The sequence below is a fragment of the Pinus tabuliformis genome, chromosome 2_2 (assembly GCF_031772625.1).
Source record: "Pinus tabuliformis cultivar Carrire ecotype Pingquan chromosome 2_2, CPIR1, whole genome shotgun sequence".
NCBI classification, from domain to species: Eukaryota; Viridiplantae; Streptophyta; class Pinopsida; order Pinales; family Pinaceae; genus Pinus; species Pinus tabuliformis.
The window spans coordinates 1,120,375,646-1,120,387,117 of NC_142300.1; the positions used below are offsets into that span (position 1 = coordinate 1,120,375,646).

At 44.5% G+C, this 11,472-nt stretch overlaps 2 protein-coding genes across 2 annotated transcripts; both read left to right on the plus strand.

Annotated features, from left to right (window-relative positions):
• The first annotated feature begins 4,240 nt into the window (after positions 1-4,240).
• Positions 4,241-4,924, plus strand: LOC149197329 (uncharacterized). Its single transcript, XM_089408658.1, has one exon. It carries the CDS (start codon positions 4,241-4,243, stop codon positions 4,922-4,924), a length of 684 nt encoding a protein of 227 aa, XP_089264784.1.
• Positions 4,925-5,047: 123 nt separating this feature from the next.
• Positions 5,048-8,527, plus strand: LOC149197330 (uncharacterized). Its single transcript, XM_089408659.1, has 2 exons — positions 5,048-8,087; positions 8,178-8,527. Exons 1-2 carry the CDS (start codon positions 5,048-5,050, stop codon positions 8,525-8,527), a joined length of 3,390 nt encoding a protein of 1,129 aa, XP_089264785.1.
• Positions 8,528-11,472: the final 2,945 nt, after the last annotated feature.

An 11,472-nucleotide genomic window follows, 5' to 3' on the forward strand; every position in this document is an offset into this window, starting at 1 on the left:
AACCTTTCTGAATGGAGATTTAGAAGAAGAAGTATACATTGAGCAGCCAAATGGTTTCATTCTTGGGAATGATCCAAATCTTGTATGCAGACTGAAAAAGGCTCTCTATGGTCTTAAACAGGATCCAAGGGCTTGGTACTATCGTTTGGACAAACACCTTCATCAACAAGGTTTTTCAAAAGGATCAGTAGATAGCAATCTTTATATAAAAATTGAAAATGACAAATTGCTAATACTTGTTGTGTATGTAGATGATATTATCTTTGGCAGCAACGAAGAAGCTATGAGTCAAAGCTTTGCGTTGGTGATGCAGAAAGAATTCGAAATGTCTTTGCTTGGAGAATTGACCTACTTTCTTGGATTGCAAATCCAACAAAATGAAGGCCGTATCTTCTTGTCTCAAACCAAGTACCTCAAGCAGATTCTGCAGAAGTATGCCATGGAATATTCAAAACCAGTATGTACTCCTATGGCTATAGGATGTAGTCTCAATGAAAATGAGGAATCAGCAGCAGTACATCAACCAACCTATAGATATATGATTGGAAGTCTACTTTATTTAACAGGTACTCGACCATACATCATGCATGCAGTGGGAATAGTTGGAAGATTTCAGGCAAATCCAAAGGAAACTCATCTTCAAGCAGTAAAGAGAATTTTCAAGTATCTTCAAGGAACTCAAAACTATGGCTTATGGTATCCTAGAGATACAGATCTCACTCTTCATGCTTATACAGATGCAGATTGGGCTGGAAGTGTGGATGACAGGAAGAGTACAAGTGGTGGTGCATTCTTTATGGGCTCCAGATTAGTATCTTGGTTTAGCAAGAAACAAAGTTCAATTGCTTTATCTACAGATGAAGCGGAATACGTGGCTGCTGCATCTTGTTGCACTCAACTTCTTTGGATGATGCAAACCTTGCAGGACTTTCAAATCACTTGTACACCACCTATCTCCATCTTATGTGATAATACAAGTGCAATCAGCATTTCAAAGAACCCAGTCATGCATTCAAAGATCAAGCACATATCGATCAAGTATCACTTTCTCCAGGAACAAGTGTTGGAACAAAAGGTCAAACTAGAGTATGTTCCTTCTAAGGAACACGTTGCTGATATTCTCTCCAAGCCACTGCTGAAGGAGACATTTGAATACCTCAGACAGAAGCTGGGAGTAGTTGATGCATCATCTTGCTGTTAAAACTTGTTTGTTTCAGAGAAAAATGGGTGTACGCGAGTTGCCTGAGGAGGATCCACATACATACGCTGGTTTGTGCAGAGACAGTTGCATATATGGAGGTTTGATGGATATCGGTAGTGACAGGATCTGGTTGGAGATATTCTGATATGGGTCTGACGAAGACCATCTGGCACAGGTTCAGGGGGAGCAGATAATATTCTAATAATGCATTGTTGGCATTATCTTAGAAGCTTTTGGTTCTAGTTCACAACTGTTGTTGGTTTTAGGTGGAACAGAGGCAGAAGGAGCACAGAAGGAAATCTTGGTTGCTGATCTGAATGGCGATTGACAGATGATGATGTTATTAGTTATTGGTGACTTTAATAAGTCTTGTTCTAGATATTTCGTCTCTATGTTATGTATCTCTTTTGTGGTATCTCTTTTATGGTGTCAAGGTCATGTAACGACTTATTTTGGTTTCCCCACTATGCCTGGGATGAACATGTAATGAACTTGGTTTTCATATGTAAATTTCTGATGTATCCCCACTTGGTTGGATGATGGAAGTATGTATTGAGTCTTTTGGTGATAGGAAGGTCTTTTATGATGTATAAGTCATGGTTCTTCTTGAAGAACATATTTTTCAGATCTTGCCTACAGTCAGGGGGAGCATGGTCAGCACAGCAGGGCAGAGATTTTAGCATGCACTCAGGGGGAGCACAACCCTTTGCCCTTGATGAAAAAGGGGAAGAATGACTTTGAGGATGTTGGGTTGCCATCAAGTCCAAAGGGGGAGATTGTTGGCATTATGGCACAGGTTTGGAGCTATGGCACAGGTGTTGTCCTTGATGGCAACTCTCTTTGGTAACAATCTCAGTTCAGGCTTTTAGAATGAAGGAAAAGATATATACACAATTTCATCTAGATGAATACACGTATACACGCGGGTTAGACGTTACAAAGGCACGTATGCGTATACACACACTTTCATGCAAGGAAAAATGCGTATATGTTGGAGAACTTACTTTTGGTCCATGGTAGTTAGTCCTTGGTATTTGAACCTGTGGTTTGGACCATGGTACCTCGTCAGAAGTGTTGATCCCAAGTATTGGGTCCGTGGTATTGGTTTATTATGGTTTTGGACCATGGTATTATGGAAGGCCTAAACCTATAAAAGAGGAAGAAGATCATGTGGCAAAGAATCATCTAAATTATATTGAATATCTGATAAAGTGCTAGATCTGGAATACTGGTAATTGGTTTATGGTGCAGATCTGGATCTAAATGAAGGAGGAACCTTAGCGCAAAGAGAAGGATAAGTTTAGCTTCTGAGCTCTGAGCTCTGCACCCTACTTCCAATGCGCAGTCCTGCGCCCCTGCGCCATCAGACCTTCTCAGAACGTCATCATACTCAGAATAGCTTGCAGTAACGGTTCTGGAATATATAGGACATCGCGTCATGTCCTCTCGGAAGGAAGGGGCAGGATCTCAAGCCCCCCCTCCTTCAAATGAACAGCAACGGAATGACGGCGCACCCGTGTTCTCCTCGCCTCCACCTGGTTCATTTCCAGAACAAGGCCAAAGTTCCGAACAGCCTGACATTTCAGTACAACACCCAGACACGGAAGGGGAAGAGACAAATACTCCAAGGGCGTCACAGTGAAAGGCAAAATCGGCCACTTGCATCCCCAAGGCAACAGAACGAATCAAAGTTGAGCTTCCCAGCCATAGAATCAATGGTGAAATCCAATACATGCAAGATCATGCACTCATTGGAAAATTTCTCGGGTTCTGGCCAACAGAAAAAGCTTTATATGGATGGATCGCCTCCAGATGGAAACCCAAAGGGCATGTATCGCTGCTACTAGGCCCTAAAGGCTTCTTCACTGCTATATTCACCTACCTGGAGGAGAAAATAAGAGTATTTGAAGGAGGCCCTTACTTCTTCAACTCCGCAGGTCTCTTCCTGCGAGATTGGAAACCGAGGTTCAATCCAGACACAGAAGATCTAAGTCACGCTCCAGTGTGGATTCGCATGTATGGTCTCCCCACGGAGTACTGGAGAGAAGAAATGCTGAAGGACATCGGCGATAGCATTAGCACCTTTATAAAAGTTGCTGAGGAAACCAAGAACAGAAGATTCACCTCATATGCCAGGCTCTGCATCCAAATGCATCTCAAGAAGACCCTTGCAAACTCGGTAAGTCTTTTTCACGATGACTATGAATGGACTCAGCCTCTTGATTATGAACATATTCCATTCCGCTGTCGTAAATGTCATGAACATGGTCATCTGTTCCAAGATTGCCCTCTGACCTCCCAGTTCAAATCTTCTGTTAATGAACCCAACAAAGACTCTGAGGGTTTCATTAAAGTGCCTTCTCGACGCAGACATACTAAAAAACAGGCTGCTACTCCCTCAAGCCCCAAAAAGCTAACCTCCGAAAACAGATTTCAAGCCCTCGCTCCTCAAGATCCCTCAGTCTCACAGCCAAATGTATCCCCTGCCTCGCCTCTGCAGCCATCATCATCCAAGGATCTAAAAAACCCCTCGGATCCTTCCTCCTCTATAATGGCCAATGCTCCTCTTGACTCGAATGCCAAAATGCCAACCATAGAAGCTGATATACACCCCTCATTCATGGATCTTGATGCCACACTAGCCCTCAGTTTGCATGAGGAGGCTACAGAAGACCCTCAGAACATCCCCATTATTATGGAGGAAGATCAAGAAACAGTAAGTATAGATGGTCTGGATATACTTAAACTTGAAGAGGCCTGCAAGCAAAAAGAATACAATTCAATCCCCCCATGGGAAATAGACAGACTTGTAGGAGTCCTTGCCAAAGCTCAGCACAGCAAATGTCTTGGAGTACAAGCAGGCAGTCCATGGGACGGCAAGAAAATCCAAAAATAAACCAAGAAAAGGGGACGCAAAACTGATTTGCAAAGAACCATCATTCTAGGAGAAATACTTATTGAATCTGGAAGATTTCCGAAGTTGACCACGTTTTACAAGCCCCAACCCCAAAGTTCCCCATGAAGCTTATCTCCTGGAACATGCGTGGGCTCAACAGTCCTTCGAAACACAGAATGTTGAAGAATATGATACAGTTGGAAAAACCAGCAGTGGTATTCCTTCAAGAAACAAAAAGTATTAGTACAGCGCTTGAAAAGATCCTTCAGAAAGCCTGGAGCGGAAGTAGATCAGTTTCCGTGGACGCAGTAGGGGCGTCGGGCGGGCTCTCCATTGCATGGAATCCGCAGATCCTGAAGCTACAAGACTTTCATGCAACCCACCATTTCATTCAAGCTAATTTTCATCTTATTGGAATGGACATTCATGGACTCCTCACCAATACATACTTCCCGCAAGATATGCACCACAAGCTAGATGTGCTGGAAGCATTAACAGATCTAAACTCAACCAGACAATTCCCATTGTGGATAAGTGGAGGCGACTTCAATCTTATCACTCATCTGGGAGAAAAAAAAGGTGGGCGCATGAAGCTAGAAGATGACAACACCGGTTTCAAAGACTTCATTCGAAGTAATCAGCTTATAGACATACAAACTTCCAATGGCACCTTCACATGGACGAACAAGCGCAGGGGAGTACACAATATTGCCTCGCGACTTGACCGCTTTCTCATCTCAGACAACGCTATCCACCTGGGCGGAGACTTTAACGCTTCCATCCTACCTCAGGGGGGATCGGACCATTGGCCAATCATGCTGCAATGAACGAGACCTGGTAAACACAGCAATCGACCATTTAAATATGAAGCCTTTTGGGCCAGTCATCCCAAAGTCAAAGAGGTGGTCCAAGAGGCATGGAAATCATTCTCTCCTCCAGAAGGCGCAAAGATGTTCATATTTCAACAGAAACTCCGACATCTCAAGCAAGTATTGAAGGTGTGGAATAAAACTCAATTCGGGAACATCACGGAATCCAGGCAAAAACTGGAACAGGAAATGAGAACAATACAGCAAACAATCATCCTAGAAGGCAGAACAGAGGAATTGGTAGACAAGGAGCAAGCCACATGGACAGCGTTAGAAGCTCGGAGATCTCAAGAGGAAATCCTCTGGCGCCAAAAATCCAGAATAAAATGGTTAAAAGAAGGTGAGAAAAATACAAAATTCTTTCATCGATCTACCATTCAACGGCGAATGCACAATAACATTGCCTTCATCAACAATAACCAAGGGGAGAAATTAGAAACGCATGAAGATATGGAAAAAGAGCTAAGGGATTACTTTCAGGAAGCACTCAAGGAACAAACCAGAAGCAGAACAACAACAATACAAGAGGTCACTAGGCACATCCCCAAGCTCATCACAGAAGAACACAGCAAAAATTTGCTACAACCAGTCACAAAGCAAGAGGTAGAGGAAGCAATGGCGCAGTTAAAAGATGGTAAGGCTCCTAGACCTGATGGCTTTACTGCAAATTTTTTTCATGATTTCTGGGAACTAATACACGCAGAGGTCTGGGAACTAGTGGAAGAATCTCGCTCCATGCACTGGCTCCTCCCCTCTCTCAACTCCACGTTCATTGCTCTGGTTTCCAAGGGGGAAGAAGCCAATATGCCTGACAAATTCAGGCCCATAGCCCTCTGTAATGTTATTTATAAACTCATCTCCAAGGTAGTGGCCAATCGGCTCAAACCCCTCCTACCGCTTCTTGTCCTTCCGGAACAAACGGGTTATGTCGAAGGTCGCCAAATCATGGATGGCATCATCCTTTCTAATGAGGTGCTGCACTCCCTAAAAATCCTAAAGAAACCTGGTATGATTATGAAGCTTGATCTATCTAAAGCCTTTGACAAGCTTAGTTGGGAGTATATTCAGAAGATGCTGCTAGCCTTTGGCTTTAATGCAACATGGACTAGATGGATCATGAGCCTTATCTCATCTCCCTGTTTCTCGGTTCTTCTCAATGGCTCCCCATCTTTGCCTTTCCGCTCCTCACGAGGCATCCGGCAAGGGGACCCCCTCTCGCCTTTCATTTTCGTTCTGATAGCGGAAGGGCTCAGCCGCCTTATACACCATGCTATCTCCTCTCAAGCAATCAGAGGCATAACGCTTCATGGCCTATCCCCCTTATCTCATCAACAGTTTGTCGACGATACCATGCTCTTTGGCCATCCTTCTTCTTCTGAAGCTAAATCCTTCAAAGCCTTGCTCGAGTTGTTCTCTGAAGCCTCAGAGACCTCCATCAATGCTTCTAAATCTGAACTCCTCTTTTTCAATACCCCTGTCTCCATTCAAAGGAATATAGCGTGCATCCTTGGCTTCACCATTGCAGTGCTCCCATCCAAATACTTGGGTGCTCCTCTTATGGTCTCTGCTCTCAAGCATGCATCCTGGCGCACGCTCCTGGACAAGCTGGAAGCCAGACTCTCATCCTGGACGTACCGATCGCTAAACACAGCCAGTCGACTTGTAATGATCAAGTCCATGCTCCAGGCTATGCCTCTTTACCTCTTTTCCATATTAGCTACTCCCAAGTGGGTACTCAAAGCCATTCGAAATATTCAGCGGAACTTTCTATGGGGATCCATAGGTCTCAACAGGAAATGGGCCCTTGTTAAATGGTCAGAAGTATGCCAACTTAAATCAAAAGGAGGATTAGGCCTGCGGGATCCAATGCAAAGTAATCATACCATGGGCGCGAAAGTTTGGTGGAACTGGCTGGTCAAACCTCTAATTCCATGGGCAAAACTCTGGCAAGCCAAGTATGCACCTGGCAGTCAATGGGAGGATCTCATCAGAATAAGTCCAAGCATCTCTGGCTCCATGATCTGGAATGCGGCTAAGCTACACAGTGCATTCATACAGGAGTACAGTTTCTGGGAAGTTCATTCCGGTAACTCAGCGCGTTTCTGGGAAGATTCGTGGCAACAACTTCCAAAGCTTGCCACGATTTTCCACAAACCACTTTGGCAGACTTACATGCAGAGCCACAGTTTGGTTCGCATCTCCCAATTCTGGCAACAACAGGCAAACAGCGATTACCAACAATGGAAGCCAGCTTGCTCATGGCAACCGGGATGGCAAGAAGAGACCCACGCAGATATTGAGGAAGAATTAAACCATAGGAAAATCAAGCAGTCAAATAAGCAGGATAAGCTGAGATGGGGGAACACAACAAAGGGAACCTTCACCACGAAAGAGGCTTATATACTGCGATATGCTCCAAGTCAAAACAACAGAGATCCGCTATGGAATAATATATGGCAGCCCAAACTTTGGCCCAAAGTTTCAACCTTCCTATGGTTGTTGAGCAAAAAACGCATCCTTACTTGGGACAACTTGCAGAGAAGAGGATTCATTGGGCCATCAATATGTCCAAATTGCGCTCTCCAGTTGGAAACCATACTGCACCTCATGGAGACATGCCCCCTCGCAGCCCATCTCTGGAATCAAATAGAACAATGCAATCAACGAAGAGCACACCGTCAGGGAGATATCGCAAACCTGCTGAGAACCTGGCACAAATCGTTGTATAAAAGTCTGCTGTTAAACTCTTTGTGGGCTCTCATCCCAGGATTCCTCTATTGGTCCCTATGGAAGGAACGGAATAACAGAGTATTCAACAATAAAAAGCGCCCTCCTGACATCCTTTGGCTACTATTCAAACAAAGTATCCAAGAAACTTTGGCGATAAGAACATGGCAAGAAACAGACTGGCCCTCTTCTCCACAAGAGCTACAGGTCTGGAAATTATGGGATCTCCACATTGCTTGCCCACCTTCTGCCCCCTCTTCATCCCCTCCCAAGATTGGCTCCCCTGTTCATTGGACACCCCCAGTATCATCAGTCTTCAAACTTAATTTCGACGGTGCAGCAAAAGGAAATCCAGGACCAGCTGGATACGGAGGTGTCATTCGAAACGATCAAGGTATCATTTAGCACATTATCTTTGGCTCCATAGGCAATGACACCAACAATGTTGCAGAACTAGAAGGCCTATGGAAAGGCATCTGTATAGCCGATCAACAAGGGTACTATCCGCTGGTAGCTGAAGGCGACTCATTGATCCTCATCAACGCAGCCATTCGAATTCAGGCAGGATCACCTGCTGCCAAAGTAGCCTCTAGTTGGAGATTGCTCAGCAGACTTGAAGCACTGGAGGACAAGCTCAGGAGCCCCAATAGCATTATATTCCAACATGTTAAGAGATCCGCCAACAAGGTAGCAGATCGCCTGGCCAACCAAGGAGTTAATCTGAATAGCTCACCCTTCTCAGGTCATCTCAATGAATCAAAGGACACTCAACTTCAGCAGGATTGCCTTTCTCTGGCAAATCAGGACCTTCTACCCCTGGCTGCGGGTGATTAGTCTGCCCATAAATGAACGGGCCGCCTCATTAAAAGGCAAGTGGCAGCCCGCTCCAGACGTGTGGACGGAAGCGTCTCGAAACCGCCTCCTTTGTCCGGCTCAGTTAAATGCAGCCATTACTCCGCATGGGAGAATGGTCACGCGGCACTCTATTTCATTCGGCTCCATCGGCTCGACGATGCATTATGCAAGGGTGGTAATGGTGGGTATGGTCTGTAACTGGTCTCGGGGTTTAGCCTGCAACTTGCTCATCTTGTGGATGAGATTGTTTTGGCCGAGTGTGCCAGGCTTTAGACCTCGGCCCTCTGTGCAGAAGGCCTTGGTCTCCATCCTGGCTCGCTCTGGCTCTCTGGTTTATCTGCTTCAAAAGAATTTGGCACCTGTGCGGTCTCGTTGGCTCCAAAGTTTCTGGGCTCTATGCCATACTCTCAGCGTCGCCGTGGTTCACTTCGGTCAACATTCGGGGGTGGTAAGCTCTGGTTTTTCCCTGTCTGTCATTTCAATTGATATTTCCTCACATGGTCGGCTTTTGTGTGGCGAAAGGATCCTTTGTACACTAGGCAACACGATACCAGAATGCCGCGAGAACGAATGCGGCAACCTTGCCGACGGGGAGGCTCAAGAGGTGGCGCTCGTGGACGAGCTTCTCCTCCACAGTCCTCAGCCTCACTCGGTTCTCCTTCCGAAGAAATCAACTCTCCAGGTGCTCGGAGGGGCCGCGGCAGAGGACGAGGGCGGGGTGGCACAGCGATGTGCTCGCTCGGCTCTCACCCTTCCACGCGGTTCCGGTTCCCCTGTGTTCTGGATAACGCCACCTTTTATGTTACTGTTCGGCTCGAGAAATGTGAGCACACCGACCTACCAGCAACTCCAGCGAAGCCACGACCACCCTCGCCTGTTCAGAGCTCTCGACTGCAACCTGCGGAGGCCTCGGGTGCGGCTGTGGGAGCAACGGCTGGAACAAGTGAACCTGCACGCAATGAACCTCCCCACACGGATACGAGCGCCTCTGTTCCCTACGCCTGCCGAGTGGTGGAGGAACAACCGTCCACCTCCATGGATGAGTAAGTCCTCTGCTTGGCTGCGCTTTCAATTCCAGAATGGCAGCTCCATGGTTTTTGCACGATACTTATCATCGTATGTAATGTCGGTTAAGTGTCTTGGGACGGGTATGAATGGTAGCTCTGAGTCTGTAATGGGAGTGGGTAGCATAGCTCAATGTCTGTTACGTGTCTTGTCTTTGGATCGTTGGGAAGTTCCGTGTCGTTTTGGCAGGGACAGAAAGCAATCTGCGTGTAACTAGTTTGTTATCTGCGTGTAACTAGTTTGTCATGTGTCCGGGTCTAGAGTCAGTGGACAGCTCCTTAGCTCCACAGTTTTCAGGTTTATGTTCAGTCATAGCGCGCTCAAATGTTCAGTGGCGGCCATCTTAGCATGGCGGTTGTACTCCTTTGTAACAATTTTTGTATAATATAATAGCAGTAGTCAAATTTACACAAAAGAAAAAGAGAAGGATAAGTTCTATTGATGGATCATAATCTTAAGCTTGAATGATAGTATCTTTGTATGATTTTGATCTGTTATTTGTGGCACTTGCTTGATCTATAAAACTGATAATCTGGGTTATTTATATCTGAAAGAGCGAATTATCCTTTATAGATCTATACGCAGGTTCATTGAAGCGAAGGTGCATATATACGCTGGCTCAGTGAAGGAAAACAGTGTATATGCAGGTTGTTCCATACGCAGAAGCGTATGCACGCAAGTTTCCGGCTATTAAAGTAGCGTATATATTTTGAGTTGTGATCTTGTTGCTTCTGTTTATTGCTACAATGTTCTGGGTTCAGATTTGTTGTGTGGTTACTGTTACTATGATCTGGGTACAGTCGTCAGAGAAGTGTTTATGTTGATTCAGTTTTGATTTGTGAAAAGGTGATCGGTTTATGCAGAAATTCTTGATGTTTGAATGATGTTGTTTGTGGATCTAGTCTGAAAATTTATGAAATGTGGTCCTTGAAAGAAAGAGAAGGTTTTAGCCTTCTGTAGGCCAGCACCTACGTACTAGTATCTTGGCTAGTGCAAGAGCTAAGGGGGTTGTAGCTCCCTTCCAGGAGAAGCTGGAAAACGAGAGAGGGTTGTAGCTCTCTGCAGGTTGCAGCCTGCGTACTAGTAAAGGACTGCACCAGTACAATTGTAAAATTATGTTTCTAATTAAAGAGAAGATAGAGACAAATTGCAATAGGTGGTTTTCACCCACATTGGGTTTCCACCTTATATCTTCTGTTCTTGTGTGCGATTGTCTTTCTGCTCTGTTTTACTATTTCTGGTTACTGGTTATTTGCTTCTGAAACACAGATTAACAATCAACATCAGAAAGATAAAGTAAATTAAAAAGTTTGCATTATATACGCGGGTTTCCTTCTGCATAATTGTCTATATACGCGGGTTTAATTAACTGAAGTAGCGTATATCATCTGAATTTGAAAAAGGGAATATTTGGCTTGATAATATTGATTCACCCCCCCTCTCAGTATTATTTCCAACACCACTCACCTATTCCAAGGCCCTAAAGAACCAAACTTGTTGGTGTTTAATGACAAACTAAAAAAAATTCTATTTCTTTTTATTAAAGCGTTTGATTTTAGAGGGTTCTTCTTTAAGTCAACGATACAAATGAGAGTGAAGCTTATGGTCTTTTCGACACAAAAGACATCAATAGAAACTTAACTATATGCATGCAGTTATTTTCTTCTATGAAAAAGGATTTCTACTTGGTTCTACAAAAAACATATATAAGAAAAATATTTCTTTTTCTTTTTTCAGAAGTACACTCCACACACACTCAAAATCTGACAAAAAGACTAAAAATGCTTACAGTGCAAACTAACCTAATGAGAATAATAATGATGATTCAATATCCTAAGAAAATGTGTTTCTTTGCAATA

What these genes read in the sequence shown, in the direction of transcription:
- LOC149197329 (XM_089408658.1), top strand. Translation starts at nt 4,241, where the DNA reads ATGCGTGGGCTCAACAGTCCTTCGAAACACAGAATGTTGAAGAATATG.
- LOC149197330 (XM_089408659.1), top strand. Translation starts at nt 5,048, where the DNA reads ATGTTCATATTTCAACAGAAACTCCGACATCTCAAGCAAGTATTGAAG. An exon ending in TGTCATTCGAAACGATCAAG is followed by an intron (nt 8,088 to 8,177) that starts GTATCATTTAGC and finishes GCATCTGTATAG; the next exon opens with CCGATCAACAAGGGTACTAT.